Source organism: Geotrypetes seraphini, chromosome 5, assembly GCF_902459505.1.
Source record: "Geotrypetes seraphini chromosome 5, aGeoSer1.1, whole genome shotgun sequence".
Classification (NCBI taxonomy): Eukaryota; Metazoa; Chordata; class Amphibia; order Gymnophiona; family Dermophiidae; genus Geotrypetes; species Geotrypetes seraphini.
The window spans coordinates 65569826-65592232 of record NC_047088.1 but is presented as its reverse complement, the minus strand read 5'-3'; the positions used below and the strand labels follow the sequence as shown (position 1 = coordinate 65592232).

General features: G+C 40.1%; 1 protein-coding gene across 2 annotated transcripts in view; it reads left to right on the top strand.

Moving 5' to 3' along the window:
- The window catches only part of LOC117361261 (gamma-aminobutyric acid receptor subunit alpha-3-like), a 310400-nt gene that overhangs the window by 239395 nt on the left and 48598 nt on the right, over window positions 1-22407 (top strand). For both annotated transcript variants that reach the window (XM_033946357.1, XM_033946358.1), the window contains exon 6: window positions 9753-9896. In XM_033946357.1, coding sequence (XP_033802248.1) covers window positions 9753-9896 — 144 coding nt within the window. The remainder of the gene's footprint in view (window positions 1-9752; window positions 9897-22407) is intronic.

Here is a 22407-nt window from a genome sequence, read left to right as displayed (position 1 = left end):
CCATCCCTAGGGCACTCATTTTATTTATTAGACATCTGTGTGGAACACTGTCCAAGGCTTTGCTAAAATCTAAATACACCACATCTAGCGCACATCCTCTATCCAGTTCTCTGGTTACCCAGTCAAAAAATTGATCAGATTTGTCTGATGAAAGCAGATTTGTCTAGTAAAAGCAGTTAGCTTGGCAAGTTTTAAAAGGTTTGGATAATTTCCTAAAACAAAAGTCCATATGCCATTAAGATGGACTTATAGAAATCAACTGCTTATTCCTAGGATAAGCAGCATAAAATTTGTTTTACTCCTTAAGATCTTGCCAGGTACTTATGAACTGGGTTGGCCACTATTAGAAACAAGATACTGGGCTTGATGGACCTTCAGTCTGTCCCAGAATGGCAACTCTTTTGTTCATATGCTTTGTCAAATATTTTGCACCATTTATCCAACAAAGGATAATCCATAATATTTTCAGAAACATGTCAAGAACGACTAATTTACACACTGATACTACGGAGCTGGTATTTTACCTGCTAGATTTTTTTTTTCCATACAAATTATCAGCTATTTCAAAATGGCCAAACTGTTCAACCCTAACTGGTCTATTTAAGTTTACCCCCTAATTCAATAACTTTGCACACACAATTGTGCATACAGGATACAGAATACCGACAGTTATATACTAAGGGTGAAATCCTATAACCAGCTCCTAAATTTAGGGCTCCTTTTACTAAGCTGCCCTAGAGGTTTTAGCGTGCATGCTACACGCTAACGCCTCCATAGAGCATTAGTATTTTTTGTGTAGCACGGGGTTAGCGCACGCTAATCTTTAGTGCATGCTAAAACCGCTAACGCAATTTAGTAAAAGGAGCCCTTAGGCGTTGGTAGGCGCCCTGCCCATCCTTAAGTAAATGAAAATGCAGTCAGAAACACCTACCATCTTGAAGTGCCTACCGACACCTAAATAAAAGGCAGTTGAAATGGCCATTGGAATCGTGACTAGCTAGCCACTTTAGGCCGTGGAATGCCAAAGCAGGCGTAACCAATGCCAGAAGTGGCGTTAGGCAGGCTAACATAAAAGAGAGGTTGATGTTACTGATGCTAATTACATTTAAACTGATGGTGCTATGTCAAAGAGCAGCTGAGACAAGTACCATGTGCATCACATGGCTTACGCCAAACTAGCGTGCTAAGTCACAGTGCAGCTGAGACAAGTGTCCTGTGTGCCACACAACCTGAGCCAAACCGGCCTGCTTCACAAATGGGGAGGGCAATATAGAAATAGCGACAATCTTCTAAACCAAACTGATGCTCCAAAACTGGGCTGAGACAAATAAATTCATAGACACAATCAAAATAACCTGGGATCTGTGCCGCTGGTGCAAAGTAATTGTACTCTACATGACTTAGGCAAAACAATTTAGGGGAACCAAAATGTTCCATATCCAAAAATTGATTGCTGAAACATTGCCCCAAAATACATTAATGCACCAAAATTGTGTTAAGAGACTGACAAAATCTGTACTGCTAGTGCTACATGATTTGTACAGAATGAGCCTGACTTTAGGGGAGGCAAAAAACCTCCATATCCACCCTCTCCCCTCCTTCCGCAAACGACTTAGCCAAATTTTTCAATGAAAAGATTTCCACCATAAGGAGCTCTTTCACCTCAGCAGTCTCTTACAATTCTCTTCCTCCCAATGACTCAAACCCTATCCCAGCGGATAGATCCTGGACGACATTTGAACCCATATCTGAACCCCAGATCTCTAAACTCTGCCTCAGACTGAAATCCTGCAAATGCATCTTAGATCCTTTCCCATCCCACCTTTATGAAAACATTCCTGCACAGGCCATCTCCTCCCTTACAAGACTCATTAACTCTGCTCTACTATCAGGCTTGTTCTCCACAAAAATGGGCCACATTGCCTTGTCACCTATTCTGAAAAAAGCCGATCTCGATCTCTCCCTACCTTCAAACTACCGTCCCATAGCAAATATCCCTCTACTTACCAAACTTCTAGAAACCATAGTTGCTACCCAGCTCTCCTCCTATCTTGAGAGATTCTCCATTCTTCACCCCTACCAACATGGCTTCAGACCCTGCTTTAGCACTGAATCCCTCCTAGTTTCCCTAATTTCAAAGGTACAACAACTACACTCACGTAACAAATTCGCTGTCCTACTACAATTCGATCTTTCCGCTGCTTTTGATGTCGTCCATCACGACATACTACTTTACCAACTTTCCGAGATTGGAATCGACTCCACCGTCCTAATGTGGTTCTCAAACTTCTTACGCTCCCGTTCCTACACCATCAACACAAATGGCACCATGTCCACTCCTTGGACTCCATCTTGCGGTGTCCCTCAAGGATCACCCCTTTCCCCTATTCTCTTTAACATCTACATGTCCTCCCTGAAACTCTTTCAACTATCCCCCCTGGAAACAATCTACACTTATGCAGATGACATCCTTGTCCTCCTTGAGACTGACCAGAACCTCACCAACCTCCACGAAAACATTACAGCTTGCATAATGAGACTCCGTGCCTGGTCCCTCTCGGTACAGATGAAACTAAACAAATCTAAAACAAAACTACTCTGGCTCGGCCCAAAATTCGAACACCTGCCCATACTTTTCACACTACCCACAGGCGATACACTACAGCTCGAGTTCTCATGCAAGGTCCTTGGTATCACTATCGATTCCTCTCTCTCCCTCAATGACCACCTCAACTCCTTGGCAAAATCATGTTTTTTCAGCCTTCACATGCTGAGGAAAGCTAGATCCTACTTCAGCCAACAACACTTTGCCATCCTTGTCCAATCCATCATCCTCTCCAAACTAGATTACTGCAATGCCATCTACTTAAATCTATCAAAAAAAAGTATTCTAAGACTCCAGCTAATCCAGAATACTGCAGCCAAACTGGTCTTCTCAAAATGCAAGTCTGACCATGCCTCCCCACTCCTTGCCAAACTTCATTGGCTCCCAATAATCTCCAGAATCCATTTCAAATGTTCCTGCCTGGCTTTCAAGATCATTCACGGAATCCTGCCTCCTCTTATCCCACTGTCTTTCAACTCCTCCAGTCCCGACTCCTCCAGAACTACCCAAAGGCTTAAACTAGCCTTCCCCTCTCCACGCGGCATCCACTATTCAGGCAAACTGGGAAAATCCCTTCTCTTCAAAATCACAGGTCTTTGGAACGACCTCACCACCCCGCTGCGGAACCTGAGCTCCCTTCAGTTATTCTGCAAACAACTGAAAACCTGGATTTTCAGCAAATTGTAGCTCTATCCTTCCCCCCTTTTACACATAAGTTCATGTAATCCTTTTTCTTCTTCTCTACCCACTATTTTAAGTTCTTGTAAACCGTGTCGAGCTCCATTCTCATTGAGATGATGCGGTATATAAACTTAAGGTTTAGATTAGATTAGATTAATCCTTGCATTATCAGTATGCTATAAAATCACTGGATTAAAAGAGAGTAATGTCAGCATACTGTAAAATCGCTATAAAAACACTAAACTAAAAGGGACTTAAAAAATGCCATAGCTAGAAGATAAAAGACAAAATGATAATAAAGTGAAACTTAACGAGCATGGGTGGGTGCTTTTCTTGTAGCGTTACTACGAGAAAGTGAAGTAATGTACATCGATGATGTGGGTTTTTTAATGATGTTCGATGTTCAGTGATTGCGTCATAGCATGGCAAGCTTGTGAGAAAATAGAGGATAGTGTGTGAGACAATATAAGTGATATAAACATAAGTGACAAGCATGTGACACCAAGATACATGTCTGAAATGCAGGCCTGCCTGCAGGCAGCAAAACTGGACCTCTATATCTCCAAATTGTTGTCAACTACAAGTGACTTTAAATCTTTCCGAAAAGAAATCAAAACCCTACTATTCAAAAAAACTATACAACCTCCCCACCAACCCTAACAAGTAACCAAACCTAAACTCTTCTTCCCCACTAGTATTCCTTAATTCTCCTCCCTTCCCCATCCTCTCCTCTTTGCCTCTTCTATTAAACCTTCTACTGTGTAAACGTCCCCCAAATTGTAACTTCCTGGAAAAGCCCAGCTATCTTATACTATAACCCGCTTAGAACTGTAAGCGTCCCCCAAATTGTAACTTCCTGGAAATGTCCAGTTATCTTATACTGTAATACGCTTAGAACTGCAAGGTACAGGCGGAATATGTCACTAATGTAATGTAATGTAATAAAAGGGGGGGGGAGAAGTTAAGTAACTGCAGACTTAGGAGTGGATGCACTAAAAATGTCCATTAAGATCATGTGGATCGCTGTGAGCTGATTGTCCAATTCTGAAACGGGGATCGATGTCCAACAAGTTTGCATGCAAATGAGTTTTGTGGAGGTTCACCATAATCCTATCCAATCAGTCATTGTGAAAGTGCAAAATAGTCCACTTGATACAGGCACAAATGTATTTATGCGCCAAGGATTACTACGTAAGCATGCATGAGTGTCAGTCATAGGCGTGCCTTATTGTGGAGGTGCTGAAAAGTTTTTAGCCCAGGGCTCGTTCATTTTGGTTCATGACAAACAAAAATCCCAATTGTCTCATTGGGCCCCATCTTTTCACCACCCTCTCGTATGCTAAGTCTATGCTCTTAATGGGCATGCATAAGACATGTCTTCAACACATGCTCTCAAAACATGCCTATAACACACAAGTATATGTCCTTTTTATAAAGTTTATATTTTGATTTCATGGTGGACTTGTCAGTAAGACATGACTGGTCTTGACCTGGCGCTTTTGTTGGGTCACTAGAAGTAACACTACTTTTTGTGCATAGCAAAGTGATGTTAGGGCATCGATCGGTGTGCTCATTTTAATATTAATGACCTCATTTTAATACTAATGAGGTCACTTGCATGGGAGAGTCGTAGAATGGAAAAGCATGCAGTGAGCAATAGTGTATATCGATCAGCAAATCTAGGTCACCGCTAAACCAATTGAAACTGTTTTAGTGATGATCATTAGATGATTCATGAGTTTACTGCATCCACATCTTAGTGTTCTATAATGGCAATTATGTCTATAGAAGTCAAGTTTAGCACACACATTATAGATGCCTAACTTTAGATGACCTTTTAAGAACTGCAACCTTTAGATCTTAAATGGACTCTTGTACATCTCTGTAGTATTACACGCCTACGTAAAATTCATTGCAAGCTTTGATTCCTTGCTTAAATATTTCCATCTATGTCAGCGGTCTCAAACTCAAAGCCTTTACACATTTTGGATTTGTAGGTACTTGGAGGGCCGCAGAAAAAATTGTTAAGAACATAAGAACTGCTGCTGCTGCTGGGTCAGACCAGTGGTCCATCGTGCCCAGCAGTCCACTCATGCGGCGGCCCTCTGGTCAAAGACCAGCACCCTAACTGAGACTAGCCCTACCTGAGTACGTTCTGGTTCAGCAGGACCTTGTCTAACTTTGTCTTGAATCCCTGGAGGGTGTTTTCCTTTGTCTTGAATCCCTGGAGGGTGTTTTCCCCTATGACAGACTCCGGAAGAGCGTTCCAGTTTTCTACCACTCTCTGGGTGAAGAACTTCCTTACTTTGCATGAGATAAAACTCATTTTAGTTTATAAATTTTTCCTTAATTGTTTCTGATAATTTCACCAATACACAGCTGAAAGCAGTGCAACATGCAGATAGTGAAGTTTAGATAGTTTTTCACTATTTTGAGGCACATACTGAGGGCCTTAAAATAGTACCTGGCCGCGAGTTTGAGACCACTGATCTATATTGTATAATATGCTGACACAGCCACTGTCTTCTTCAGGTCAGAAAGTCAGTGTTATGATATGGATTGTGGTAAGAGCAGTTAACATAGCTGGTTTTAAGAAAGGTTTGGACAATTTCCTGGATGAAAAGCCCATATAGTCTGTTATTGAGACAGACATGGAGGAAGTTTAAAGTTCTATAATCAAGGCACTGCATTCTGGAACAGCTTTCCTGTAGCAGAGTTGAGATTGGATGAAAGGTGAAACAAATTATAGAAGGTTACATCTCAAGGTCTCAAAAACTCAGTAATTGTAGATTGAATGAGGGAAAAAAATGAAAGAACCTTGAGCACCAATTTACTGTAGAGCAAAAAAATTAGTTCCTGAAAGATCAGATGAAAATTGTGACATGAATTAGAAACCTTGTTGGTTGTGATAAACTAGATCTAATATGTGCTTCAGGTGTTCATACTATCCTGCAACTCCTAAGCAGATAACATTATAGCTGGAAAATGATTTGTATAATTTGGTGAGGAAAAAGTATATATTACAAAAATGCATATCCAAACTGTTGAGAAAAAAAAATCAATCTAAATGTCTCACAAAAGGGTTTAAATGAAGTATTGATTTGAGTTTCAAACACATTTATTCAACTGCTTCTGAAGCTTCAGCAGAACTCACTGCAAACTAATTTCTTAGAAAACCGAGGACTGCACTACATGGGAACAATTTTAGATAATGTTCAGCAAATTACCTATGGACCTGCACTCCAATTTCCAAAGAGAAATTCTCTGTGGATTTTCCCTTTGAAACTGGGGCTAGTAGGGATTGCAGTTATAAAACTACATGGTGTAAATATACGTAGATTCTGCTCGCCTGAATTTTCTTCAGGATTTGTGAAAGTGTTTTGTAAATACACAGGGGGGGAAGTTATCAAAATAGTCTACGGTTAAGATGGGATATTTTACCATAACTTGTGCTATTTTAGCATGACTTATGGTAAAACAACCTATCTAAACAGTAGCTCACATTGATAACTTCCCCCCTAGAAGCCTATTAGGCTCATAATCAAAAATTTAAATGTCCAAAAAACAGCCTAAGTTGGCACTTGGACGTTGTGCTGATAATCAAAACTGACTTTCTGGATGTCCAGCAGCACTTCTAAGCCGTGAGGAGTAGTGGCTCGTGGCCAGTAGGGGGTGATGTTCGCAACTGTTAATGCAAGCAATTATGCTTTATTCTTTTGAATCTCATAATGGAAAAATAGAAACAATAACTCAATAAATCTTAATTATAATTTTTAAAACCTTGCGCTGGTGTCATTTTGCATGTTTTATTATTTTTCAAACCTTGAGCTTTCAAGAAGGCGTCAAAAGCGTCGATGTCCCTTGCTCAGCCGCTGTGCATCCAGAGCTCAAAGGGGCATGTTGGGAGATGTGTTATGGGCAGGCATCAGGCAGGCTTAAACCTGGACGTCCTACAGCAATAAAAAGTTTTGTCAGAACATCCAAGGCTGAACTTACTTAGACTTATTTTACATGCTTCTAAGTGTTCCAAAGGTGACCAAACTGACAAGATGATCACTGGAGGGATTAATACATGAACCCCCTTACTCTCCCAGTAGTCACAACCCCTCCCTCCACCCATGGAGGGGAAAAAACAGTAGCTTGCCATCGGTTGATCCTGGCAGGGGAATCCCTATCAGCTGAGCTGGTTTTGGGGATTCCTGCCGACGTAGCTGATAGGGGATTACCTCTGCCAGGATCAACTAAACTGACAGAGAGATTCCTCCCTCCCTCACAGGCACCGAACCCCCAACCTCCTCCACAGAGAGCCCCCACACTAAACTCCTCCCCCCAACATCCCCCCGACACCCCCCACCCCGACATCTCCACACACTCCTGACATACCCATCACCCCCTTGTATCTTTGATACAAATATCAGCAGGAGGGATGCCCACTCCCTCCTGCTACCAGGCCCCTCAAACCCCGACACTCCACCCCAAACCACGGCATCCCCTGAACACGTTGACTCTTAACAACTTTCTAACCTCAGCACCAAGTTGTCAAACATCAGAAGTCACACATGCGCCACTCAGGAAAATGGAGCAGTGAGTGGCAAATGTGCAGCTTCTGACATTTGAACAACTTGGTGCTGAGGTTGAAAAGTTGTTAAGAGTCAATGTTGTAATGCTGGAAACTCTAAGTGCAAAAAGCTGTTAAATTTTGGCTCTTCATTCCTGTGCACAGCAGTGGGCTTAGTGGGCTTTGCATTTTTGTAAGTGGAGTTTTTTTTTAATGCCTTTGATAAAAAAACAAGCAGCTAAAAATCTGTGTTGATTGGTGCTTCTATTACAATGCTCGAGGCTTTGTCTCCACTTTACTGCTAAATATGGTTCTTTAAGGGGAAAACCAACCACTGGCTGGTAACATTGATATCAATCTGAAGAGTGTGAATTGTTTCCATATCATTATTAAATGCTAAAGATGACCACATGAATATAATGGTTGTCTTTAGCATTTAGCATGCACTAATCATTAGCATGTGGTAATGCCGTTAGTGCCCATTGATGAATTCTCCCCTTAATGCATTTAAACTTTTACTTTTAAGGTATACTGAGGGCAAAACCTTTAGTAAAAGACCCCTTTTGGACTGAGGAAGCATTAGAGCAAGATGAATGAGATAAGATACCTCCAGGATATTTGGGTTGCAAGAAGTCCCATGGGGGGCTTCATAATTTAAATTTGACGGTAATGTGATTTTTCTTCAGATGTTCCATTTTTATTGTTATTTTGCTTGATATTATTTTGTGTTCTGCTTTATTTAAAATAATAATAAATAAATAAACAGACAGAAGGAGCAGGAGAAAATTTCCATGGAAAATCAACAGATAAACAAACACTAAAAGATCCAAATAAACTTTAATATAGCATCAAGAACGCAAAAGAATATCATCTAATGACAAATTGCTCTCCAAAAAACCAGGCACTTTTCATAACGGTCACTTTCTTTGAACATGGACATGTTTCGGCTGGTGGGCCTTCGTCAGGAGAAGGAAAACAACTTCCACGGTCAAGATGAAATTAACAGATTAAACAAAACAAAACAGAAAAAGCAATAACACTGGCATTCGCATCACTCCTCATATAAACATCACTAAATAAAAACGTATAACACTTTTTAATGGCAAAGCATGGGCCGCAGCTTTATTAACTTATCTATCAATGAATTCATATAAATATAACATTTTCAACATAAATAATTCAGTGTAGCTTAACAACCATAAACCTTGGAGCTATTCGATGTCGAACTAGCTCAACTCACAAAACTCAAACCCCTTGATGCTAATTGGTGTCGAATTAGCTCAGCTCACCAAATTCATCACATTCCAGCAAACCCCACTTCCCCCAGCAAGACTTGCGGTGCCACAGAATCATACCAGCCACCCATGGCGGTTCCGCACATGAGCAGAATAAGCACAAATAATACATAACTTTATAAGCCACACTGTCCACAATTCACCACACATTTCCGCAAAAGCTGCGACCAACTCATTCCCCACCGACCAAAACCAAACAACCCAAAAAAACTGGGAGGGCGAGAAGGGAACAAATTTAACCCTGCCTACCCACCTCTTCCCACACTCCCACCCTTCCCAAAAATGATTTAACCCACCAAAATCACCCTTAATCCCACTACAATTCCTCTACCAATCACCATTCTCCTTTCCTATCAACCAATCCTTCTGTCCTAGCGCCCCAACAACCAATCCCTGCACCCTCCCGCTCCCAATACTAACCCTCACACTCCAACCCCCCACCCCTAGCCCACTGTAACTATTGTATAATGGGTTTGCTCAGCCACTGTTATCAGTTTACAGCTAAACTGTAAGCTCCCTAACAATGACATGAAAAACATGCAGTATTCTAGGTAAAACTAAAGTTGAACATTGCTAATTTGTAATTATTCTTCTTATTTTGGTGTCTTTGTAGATGCTTACACCAAAACAGAGGTCATATATACCTGGATAAATGGAACAGATAAGTCTGTATCTGTGGCATCAGATGGGTCTCGGTTGAACCAGTATGATTTAGTAGACCTTGTTGTTGGAACAGAGACAATTCAATCAAGCACAGGTAAAAAAAGAATAAATAGTGTATTTTGTGTTGGAAGTACCACTTTCACTAATACTACTTTTTGCAAATCATTCATATGTTGTCTATTCTGCCTTATAATTTGCTGGATTTTTATCTATAGATTTATGAACATGTTAATCTTTGGTCATTGAAAACCCCATGAAATTCAAATAATTGCTACTCACAGTGCTAGCTTTCAGTGTTCCTCAGGATTCATAGACAAAACCGCAGAAGACAAAGGCGCGCGCCGACAACTGAGCGCAAGACGGAGGCACGCACTGAAGAAAATGATAGTTTTTAGGGGCTTCGATGGGGGGTTTTGTTGGGGAGCCCCCCCACTTTACTTAATACAGATCGTGGCGGCGTTCTGGGTGGTTTAGGGGGTTGTAACCCCCTCAATATACTGTAAACTTAACTTTTTCCCTGTTTTTAGGGAAAAAGTGAAGTTTTCAGTAAAATGTGGAGGGTTACAACCCCCCAAACCCCCCACAACGCCCCCACAATGCAGCGCGATCTGTATAAAGTAAAGTGGGGGGTTCCCCCCCACACACCCCCGTCGGAGCCCCTAAAAACAGTTATTTTCTTTGGCGCACGCCTCCACGCTGCGCTCAGTTGTCGGCGCGCGCCTTTGTCTTCCGCGGTTTTGACCTGACACCGTTCCTCAACTGTTTCCTTTTTTTCTCTTTGATATACTTTGGTCCTATGAGGAATATTTGTTCAGTAAATAATCCATTTTCTGTAGGTACTGATATTTTAAAATAAAGATCTAGGGAGATATTTTATTTATTTAAAAAATGTCTATACCATTTATAACTAAACGGTTCACAAAGTTGCATACATAATTTAAAAACAGAATCATCATGACATAAAAAAGATCCTAAAAAATCATGTTAAAACATTATTAAAAACTAAAACCATGATAAGAATGATCGTGAACATTTCATCAAAATTGCTAACAAAAGGCGATGGCACTCGAGCAGGACACGAGTTGAGGGAGCTCCCGTCGTTTTGGAAGATTTTTCCTCTATCCGTTTGCTTTATTATTCTTAAGTACCTGCAGAATGCCCAAAAGACGGGGATGGCCGAGGGGCAATCCTCCAGCGGCTCCGGGAACCTCAACGCCGTGGCAGACTGCGATTACAGCGTTCGCAGTCCATCAAACTTCGGCGGGTGTTCCTGTTGCAGTGCTAGGGGAAGTGCACAGCCAAGGCAGTGATCTTTCACTGAGCCCGCATGGACCACATACACACCCCATGCCCGGAGATACTGAGGCGGGACAGACGAATCTGGAGGACTCACCGATTGGTGAGGAGCGTTTCGAACGCCCAGTTAACCTGGATGTCAGCACATGGTCATCGACTTAAGCTCTGAGCCGATGCAGGTGGGGAATCTTCTCCCGCTGAGAATGAGTGGTGGTGAGGGTGAGGGAATTTGCGGGTTGACCCGCGTGGAAGGAGCCACTTTCCAACAGGCTGATCTTTCCCCCCTCAAGCCACTTGTGAAACCGGCAGCGGTGACTTTGGATTCAATTTGGACCACGATAGAAAACCTACATGCAGTATGTACTAACTTTGTTATAAATACTTTAAATTTATCTGCCAAGATAACCCATTTGGAGACTTCTGCTCAACTTCAGAAGGAAGAAATATCTAAATTGGAGAAAACAACAAATGAAACGAAGACTATGCTTGTTAAACAAACATCTGACAAAATGTTAATTATGAGAAAAATTGAAAATTTGGAAAATCAACAAAGGAATTTAAACTTGAGATTTTTAAATTTTCCTATTGCTAAATTTTTTTCTCCTTTAGAACTGTTTAAAAAATTTTTGGTAACGGTGCTGAAAGTTCCAGACTCTAACTTACCCCCTGTACAAAAAATTTACTATTTAAAAAAGATTGCAGAGGATACTCAAGGGGAAAAGACTGAGTTAGATGTCTCTGCATTATTGGAATCATCTGTGATAGAGGTGCAAGGGCGTGCTACATTGGTAGTCACGCTTGTGTTTCTACAAGATAAAGAAATGTTACTGAAATTATACTTTAAAATGAAACAGGTCTCCTATTTAGGTGAAAAGGTGAATATATTTCCAGATGTATCTAAATGGACTCAATCTCGCAGGAAATAATTTCTTACATACCGTACAAGAGTGGTTTCTTTAGGGGCAAGTTTTCAGTTAAGGTTTCCTTGTAAGTGTTTTATTTCCTATCAAGGAAATAAGTATATCTTTATTGAACCGGCCTAATTGGGTTTTTTCCTGGAAGGTAAAGGGCTTTCTACCGTGGCCCAGACTGAAACTGTATAATGTGGTCATAAAAAGATAAGAATGATGTATGTTCGAGCTCATATTTTCCTTTTAATATATATTTAGTTTTTTTGATCCTTGATTCCCACAAGAAGGTTTCTTAAGCTGTTTTCTCCCTCAATAGGTGGACTATATTTAAGAGATTTTCTTCCTCTTCTTTTTGTTTCATATTCATTTGTTTAATGATAAACTGAAAAAGATGTATTCAATATTTCTTGTACAATTCTGTATGTAATTATTTGAAAATATATATAAAAAAAAATTGCTAACAAAAGGCAATTAATAACTAGAAAAAAATCTACAAATAGCTGTGTCTTGAGTAATTTCCTGAACATACCCTTTACACAGCAATTTTGTATTTGGCCCACAAGGGAGATCCATGTTTTAACTCCTCCACAGCAGAAAGATATACCTTCCCCCAGTTTATTTCTGAGGCATGACCAACATAGACACAAATTATTCTATGCTTCTTCTGGAAGACAGTTTTTCATTTTGGAATAAGGGAAGACAAAATCTAGATGATAACATATGTACAACAGCTTCTCAACAAACATGTTGTCACTTAAAATAATAGGATTGGGCATTTATTAGTCTACATTAGCATGCCTTAAAAAAATTGTGTATAATTTTGATTTAGTTCCCCTTTATGAAGCCACGTTAGACTTTTTTTATCGCCAGCCACAGAGATAGAATTCCTATGAGCATCGGAGCTTTTATTACCAGGGTCAACAATAAAAAGTCTAATATGGCGTCTTAAAAGGGGGGGAGGGTAATGAGAATAACCTACAAATTACTGTGTATTACAATCAATTTGTGTGCATTGCAAAGTTCTAATGCACATTATTTTTTGTTTTTACTAAATAGAATGTGTGAAACAAACTGAAAAACCCTGAAAATTTTAGAAAATTCTGAATATAAAACTGAACATTATTTCCCTAATAAAAAAAAAATAATATTTTAGATAATATCAATTAGAAAGTTGCTCTTTTCAAAAAGTTCCCTAAAGATTTTATACACAATCTTTCCAAATTTCATTCCAAATATCCTGAGGTCAGGAGAGGTAGAAGTGATTCTTACATAAAAACAACTAGAGATCAGTTTCAAATTGAAAACAAAGCTCATTTCTAATTGTTTTAACAGCATTAAGGACAATTACATTACATTACATTATTATTACATTACATTAGTGACAATATTGTCTTAATAGTCCTGAGCTGCTTGCCATTAATTTGGCACTGCTTTTATCAACCAGTTCATGTATTGAGACCATCACATCTTGATTCCTGATAATGGCAAAGCTCAAACCATTGTCTATCCTTGCTCATTTAATAAACTCAACTCATCAACATCATTTCTGTGGTTCATTTTCTTTGTCGTGGATATCTCCTTGTTCATTTTTTGTTCTTGGCATTCATCCTTGTTCTTGGTTGTTCATCTTTCTTAATTGAGAAAGTACCTTTGGAGCATTACAAGAAAAGGTTATTGATATCACTAGGGCTCCTTTTATCAAACTGCGGTAGAAGGTTTACCTTGGGCTGGTGAGGTAAATTCTTTGATGCTCATAGGAACTGAATGAGCGTCAGAGCATTTACCTCATTGGCCCAAGGTAAAACCCTTTAACAGTGGTTTGATAAAAGCCAGTACAAACTGGAGACCTGCTTACTGAGGTAACATTTTAGCATATTTCTGTTTTTCTCTGAAACATTGAAGACATACGAGTACTGTTTCTTATAAGCTGTTATGGAACCATCCATCAGATAAAATAATTTAAGTGCATACAGTTGAGTTACTAATGTATAATATCATGTTTGAGTGCACTAACACCATTGCTAAGCATGATTTTACTGCAGTTTTCATTTATGCAGTGAGACCTAGAGGTCCTTTTACAAAGGCGCAGAATACCGCGTGTTAAACCACCTGCCACGCTAGTTCCTAACGCCCCCATTGATGAGGCGTTAGGATTTTAGACTGCCATGGGGGTTAGCGCGCGAAGAAATGTCTGACGCGCTAACCCCCGTAGCGCGCCTTGATAAAAGGAGCCCCTAGTTAATAATGGTGTGTATTGATGATGTTAGTGCATGCTAATGAAGTAACATGTTAGCCACGCTAGTTAATAAATTGCACATAAAATAATTTTTGCAATGAATAAACTGTCATACAGAAACATCTTCTAACATTTGCAATAGAAAACAAAAATAGCAAACATTTTGAAATTTGAGACATGGATAAAGCTAAAGAATGCTTGTAATTGTTATCCTGGAATTTTAAAAGCAAAAGATATGCCTGACTCATATGATAATGCCTTACTCATATTTTCTCCCCTTTAGAAACATAGAAACATAGAAGATGACGGCAGAAAAGGGCTACAGCCCATCAAGTCTGCCCACTCTGCTTACCCACCCCCTGTCTATGCCCTAATGACCCAATTTCCTTATCTTGACCCTCGTAGGGATCCCACATGGGTATCCCATTTATTCTTAAAGTCTGGCACGTTGTCTGCCTCGATCACCTGCACTGGAAGCTTGTTCCAATGATCAACCACTCTCTCTGTGAAGAAATACTTTCTGGTGTCGCCATGAAATTTTCCGCCCCTGAGTTTGAGCGGGTGCCCTCTTGTGGCCGAGGGTCCCTTGAGAAAGAAAATATCATCTTCCACTTCGACACGTCCCGTGAGGTACTTAAATGTTTCGATCATGTCTCCCCTCTTCCTTCGTTCCTCAAGAGTGTAGAGCTGCAATTTGTTCAGTCTCTCTTCGTACGAGAGACCCTTGAGCCCCGAGATCATCCTGGTGGCCGTCCGTTGAACCGATTCAATTCTGCGCACATCTTTACTGTAATGTGGCCTCCAGAATTGCACACAGTACTCCAGATGAGGCCTCACCATGGCCCTGTACAACGGCATTATGACTTCAGGCTTTCGGCTGACGAAACTTCTATTGATACAACCCAATATCTGCCTTGCCTTAGATGAAGCCTTCTCCACTTGATTGGCAGTTTTCATGTCTGCACTGATGATTTAGTGCCTTATACTTTCTGCTAATTGTAAGTCAAACTGACTTGGGATGAGAAATATTATTTTTGATTACTGTCATTGTAATATGACTTATGACTCCTTTTACTAAGGTGTGCTAGCGGTTTTACCACTTGCTTAGCACGAACTACAATGTCGCGCGTGCTAAACGCTAATGCCTCCTAAGAGCTTGCATTAGTATTTTTTGTTTAGCGTGTAGTTTGCGCGCGGTAATCTTTAGCATGTGCTAAAAACGCTAACGCACCTTAGTAAAAGGAGCCCTTAGTTACTATATCCAGTTCAATCAGAATTCAGCTCTGGTTTTAGTACCGAAACATTGCTTTGTTCACTAGTAGCTAAAGGTGGATCATTACATGGTCGAAGTCAGAATGCTATATTAATAAAATTTGATCTCTTGCGCCTTTGACCTTGTTGGTCATAATTTATTTTACTTATATTACAAAATTGGGGTAAACTGGATAAGCAGGTTTTTATTTCAATGATTTTAAGGTTAATATGTACGGCCTACTATCTACTAGCTGGAAAACAGGATTTTGGATGCCATAGCTCTTTTCCCCAATACTATTTAATGTTATGATGTAATCTATCCTTGCATAGAGCATTGGAAGTATAGGGCCTGATTCTAAGAATGGTGTCCTGATTGTAGACGGTGTTAGGCATCCAACCGCCGTCTAATGGACTAATCGAGATGCATGTTTGTTTGTTTTTAATTGATGGAGCAAAGGATGCCTAAAATGTAAGCACTGTTTGTGTGTGTACGGAGACATCTATGGATGCCTAAGGCTAGTGTAAGTGTGGTTTATGCCAGAAGTGACTTTAGGCATCTGTAGGTGTGCCTAAGCATTTCTTGTAGACATGAATCAGACACAATAAATCTATGCCTGTAAAATGCTCACCTACATTTAACTCATCTGTAGAAGAAATTAGATGCAATTGTGGAAATGGCATCTCTCAGTGATTGATACACAGTAGGCGTCTGTTTTACAGGCATCTACCACAGCAAGTGTTGTTTCCAGAATCAGGCCCATAATGTGTTTAGTTTTTTATATATATATAATATAATATATATATATATATATATATAGTTATATATATATATATATATATATATATATATATAGTTATATTTATGCAGATGATATTAATATTCTGTTACCTTTTGGCACTACAGATTTAGATTGGATATTATTAAAAACAGTGCTTAACATTGTAAAATAATGGGTATTGACCCATAAAGTGAAGATAAATATAGATAAAACTATGTTTCTCTGGCTAGGCTCTCAGGATCCAGCTAGATCAGATATTCTGTCGATTATAGGTCAGAATAATTATGTCTGTGATATACAACCTAGAGTTTTGAGAGCTCAACTGGATAATTTATTGACTATGGAACATCAGATTAAATTGGTTAGTAAGAAAGCTTTTGGCCTTTAAAGGAAATTGTGAGCAGTACATAATATTTGATATAGCAGTGTTTGCAATTATAGTTCAATCACATATATTTTTTTGGATTATTGTACTCGTAATATAGTATACTTGAGATGAGCAAAGAGGTTGTTAAAGAAACTACAGATAGCACAGAATACTGCAGTTAGGGTGATCTTTTCAATTTCTAAATATGATAGAATTACATTGGTGTTACAGAAGCTGGAGAAAACTCTGGAAGAACAGGCAGCCTGAGTCTTCTCGGACAATGCTACGATAGTGATGTATGTCAATTGCCAAGGAAGCACCAAGGGTGCACATCTGAGCCTGGAAACCCACTTATTGTTCTGGTGGGCAGAGCTACACCTACAAACAATCTCTGAGCACATGTCCAGATCAATTATCTCAGCAGGTAGACCTGAGAGAATGAAAATTATCTGCAGCAACATTCCAGTCCATCATTCTTCAATGAGGTTGGCCAACTTTTGATCTGATAGTTATAGCAAGGAATAAGAAAATGGAATGCTTCCTCAGTTAATGATCTGAGTCTGGAATTGAAGACCTGGATGCCATAGTCCAGCCATGGCTAAAATGTGAGCTCTTGTATATGTTTCCTCAATGGTCATGATAGGGTGGATACTTCACAAAACAGCAAACCACCAAGGGAAAGTGGTCCTCATAGCTCTAGATTGGCCATGCAGGTCAAGGTATGTGGACCTAGTGCATCTTTAGAGGAACAAGGATCTCTGACTGCAGGTACAGTCCGATCTTCTTCTCAGGACCCAGGGGTCAAAGAAGATCTAGATCACTTTGGTCTTTCAGCAAGACTCTTCAACGCACGGCATTAGAGCACAAAGGATACTCAGGGGTAGTCATTGCTACTCTCCTCAGGGCCTAGAAACCCATGACGGTCTCTGCTTATGCTAAGGCATGGGAGATGTTTCAACACTGGTGCAAAAAAAAAAAGTAGGCAAACTGTTTAATGCTCTGATTGCAGTGGTGCTAACTTTCCTCCAAGCAGGTCTCAACAAAGGCCTCATAGTGGTATTATTCAGGGTCCCAATGATAAGCCTCTCATGTTTCAGAGCCCATGGATATTACCATCAAGACCATTTTCCTCATGGCCATTACATCAGCAAAATGAGTCTCAGAGCGAAAGCCATGTCATACAGGGAGCCTTCCGCAAGATCAAGGAGGTGGGAGTTTCCTTGTGCACAGTGCTGTCCTTATTGCCGAATGTCATTTCAGTGTTTCATGTTATTCAAGAGGTAAGGATGCCTGCATTCCAGTCCACAGGGTCAAAGTAAAAGGACCAGATTCTGAGGAAGCTGGATGTGAGGAGAGTCCTATATTATCTAGACATCACCAATGAGTTCCAACTGTCACACCATTAATTTGTGCTCACCAGTTAGGCTAGATTGGTAGATCAGCATCTAAGGATACAATTTCAAGATGGAAATCTTGTTTGCATGTATTGTCTGTGGCAAGGAATCACTGGTTTCCTTGAAAGCACATTCCATAAAACATGGATTCTTTGTGGGCATAAGGTCGGTTGATTTTACTTGGGAAAATTTATAGGGCAGCAACCTGGTCCATTCTGCACATGTTCTCCAAGTTCTAAAGAGTAGATGTGACACACCGTTTTTGTGTCCTTAGTGTTATAAGCAGGTGGACAGGCCCCACCCTAAATTTTTTGGGATTGCTTTTACATATCCCTACTGTCCAGAATGGCATACTTATTACACTAGAAAAATTAATTAGGTTCTTACCTTGCTAATATCTTTCTAGTAGATAGGTGTGTCATTCTGGAACCCTGTCCTGTCAGTATTTATTCCACCTGCCTACTGTCACAATCAGGAAATTCAAGTCAAAACTGAGATTTTGATGTCAGTCAGATCTTAAGGGTATGAAGAATAATTATTGCTATAACACATTGGGGGAATGTTTGAGCTCCATAAATGTTTCTGATTGGTATGGTCTTTTTGATGTTTTGATTTTCAATTAAAACGTGCTTTTTTACCATAAATATTCTATATTCGTTATTATGTCCAATTATTAACAATTTTAAGTATTAGTGGACATAATAGTGAATTCATAATCTTTATGGTAAAGCCATTTTTTGACAATTCAATTAAAATGTTTAATATGTTTGTTATACTTTCAGAGCAGAACAGATTTGTAGTTCAGGGAGTCTCCCATATCCCTTCTTCTTGTGTGTTCCTATACCAGCTATCTCCTGCTTTGGTACAAACTGAAGGGGGGCAGCAGAGCCCTCTGGGAAAGGAGGATGATTTGAAAACCTGGAATGGATTCCTTCTGCAGGGCTCGCTAGCATGGGGAAAATATTCTACTGTCCAGAATGACATACCTATTAGTAAGTTAAGAACCTAATTTCTTTCTTGCTCATATCCTGCTCATTATAAAGCTGAGACTTGCATGCAATCAACAATTTTTTACTGTGATTTATACACCTTTTTTTGTTTCTCAATCCTTTAAGAATATTTCTAGCATTTTAGTATCTGTAGAGCCTCAAAATAAAGCAATGAAGCAGTCTACACAGAGTTGCAGTTACTACACTAAACTTTAGTGGTATGATTACTCTGAGTTTCCAAGAAAACATGAATAAACCATCACTATGATAAATGTCGGGCATTCCTGGAACAGAGAAGAGAGTTTTTATGGGGAAAGTAAAACATGAATGACAAAGATTTATACCAATTTATTTTTCCTGCCAGTCACAAATAATTCATGTTTTCTGAACTAATTTGTGGACACTTGGTTTGACATTGAGTATGATAAATTCTCTCTGTCTCCAAGTTCAGATGGTATTTCAATTTTAATTCTAATGAGTTGGCTTAGATTTATCCAGTTCATTTGGTAGATTAATTTGTGAAACTTCTTTTGAACTGATCAACTGTTTGGACTTTGGATAACAATCTCATAGCTAGCAATTCAATGTTGGTTCAATATTAATTCACTTACCTTGGCTATAAGAATGTGGTTTTGAGTTGGGTTTCTACTCTTATGGCTTTCAGTGAATGCTACATACAGTCCTGCAAGACCTGCATCCAGTTTAGTCTCCTGAGTTAGAATTAACTTGATCTGCATATATAATTTATACTAACTTGGGGTTTTGATGGACTCAGTTCATTTTGAACCAGTTTATTCATTTAACATTGGCCACAACAATTTCACTAGGTCAATCTAAGTAACCCATAATTAACAACTCTGCAGCTTACTAGATATTACCCAAAAGAAGCAATGGGGAAAAACTGAATCAAATATCAAAGTAAATCCCACAGATACATAACCATTTAAAGCAGGGCCGCCATCAGAAATTTCTGGGCCCCTTACTGAGCAATCCTATTGGGCCCCCCACGCACCCCTTCCCCCCCGACCCCCCTTCTTCCATGGGCCGAATACACACATACTTTTCTCTGTCGCCGCACTCTTTGACCAAAAAATTTGTAAGCCTGCAAACACGTCAAGGTAGACTCTTTCAGCAGGGCCCTAACCTAACCTAAACTAAACTAATCTATACCTATCTATTCTAAACTAACATATTTCTAATACTGAACTAATAACAAACTAACAAACATCTGCATAATAAATAACTAATAAATAATAGTGCTAGTAGCTATAATTCACTTTTGAATGTAAAACCTCAGTTAAGGATTTCTTTTGATCTTTGTAGGCCAGAAGTAGATCACAATTGCACAATATTTTTTGTAACAAGTATTAAATGTGTTTTTATAAATACTGTAAGCTTAATAAATATATCAGAAAAAACTACACATCTGAGCGCATATCTGAACATACACATCTGTATGATCCCATCCTCCTCTGCTTGCCTATAGCTGCATCATGCATGTTAAAAATTTACGATATGTTGATATGTGCACCTTCCTTCCTTCCCATCCATCCTCCTCAGCCTGTCCTTACACATCCACAGCTGCATGTTAATGATGATGTATATGTTATGATGATAAATAAGTACATATGAGCACATCATTAACATGCAGCTATGGATGAATATAAAAAAGAAACAATATTCTGTACAATTGTCAATTTATAAATCAGCGTCTTCTCCCCATTCTCTCTTCCCCATTTCCCTTCAGCGTCCTCAGCCCACTCTCTCTCCACTTTCCTTCAGCACACGCACATAAAAACAAGCAAGTAATTTATATCATTTTCATTCTATTCATTCATAGAAATTAAAGTCTAAATAATGCCAGTCACATAACAAAACATGATTAAATTCCCTGCACAGTCAAGCCTTCAAGGATTACTAGATGTCTTTCAGCAGTTCCCCTCCCTCCCTCCCCCTTACCTTTGTGGCCAAGTCAAAATGATCTACCAACAATAAAATTTTAAAAACACAAAGCATGCTGTACGCAGAGAAAATGTTAATTATCATTTATATTCCACGGGTTTTCAAAGAGATCAAGGCAGATGACTTTATGCAATGTCACCTCAGTAACAACTATACAAAATAGACAAATATTCCCCCTCCCTTTTTACTAAAACGCGATAGCGGTTTTTAGCGCAGGGAGCTGCGTTGAATGCCCCACGCTGCTCTCAATGCTCATAGGCTCCCTGCGCTAAAAAACGCTATTGCAGTTTAGTAAAAGGGGGCCATAGTGCAAAATATAGACAGCATATATAAATTCTCAAAGCAGACATATTTTGATCACTAAATTGAAAATAAAACCATTTTTCCTACCTTTGGTAATTTCATCAGTCTCTGGTTGCACTTTATTCTTCTGACTGTGCATCCAATATTTCTTCCCTTCTTTCAGCCTCCTGTATGCTTCCTCTCCTCCAGACCTCATTCCCTCCCCAAACTTTTTCTTTGTTTCACCCTGCCACTTCTTTCTTTTTCACTCTCTCCATACCCCCTTTCTTTCTGTATGTCTGTTTTTCTCTCTCTCACCATGCCCCCTTCTTTCTCTCTCCACACCCTCTTTCGTTCTATATGTCTGTCTTTCTCTCTCTCTCTTTCCGTGCCCCATTTTTCTTTGTTTCACCCTGCCCACTTTCTTTCTTTCTGGCTTCCTTTCCCCCCTTTCTTTCTTTCTCCCTGCCCTCCCCTATGCCACCACCATTGGGAAAATGCTGCCACCGCCACTGGGGAATAGGCTGCCACTGCCGCCATCGGGAACAGGCCAGCGCCGAGTTCGCCCTGCTTCTCTTCCCCGCGGGGTCGACCAACTCTCACCACCCGACATTAATTCTAACGTCGGAGAGGACGTTCTAGGCCAGCCAGGCAGCAATTGGCTGGCCAAGAACGTCCTCTCCGATGTCAGAATTGACGCGAGTGGCGAGAGTTGGCCGGCCCCACAGGGAAAAGCAGGGAGAACTTGGCGCCAGCCTGTTCCCGATGGCGGCGGTGGCGCTCAAGTGACTAAAGAGCCGCAGTTTGCTGGCCTAGGGAGAACACTGGAGGGTGGCCAGCTGTGCACCCCCTTGGGATGTAAACCCGGGGTGGGGCGGACCGCCCCCCCCCCCACCCTGGTATGCCACTTTCTGTACCTCACTCCCTCCCTATGACCCTTCTCCTTTCTTCTATTCCCCATGTACACAACTATCTCTTTCCCTCCCTTCCTCTCTCCCAAGTCCATGCCTTCTGTGTCCAAAAACCCATTCCCTCCCCCACCTCAGCATCTCTTTCCCTCCATTTCTCTCTCCCAAGTCCATGCCTTCTGTGTCCAAAAACCCATTCTCTCCCCCACCTCAGCATCTCTTTCCCT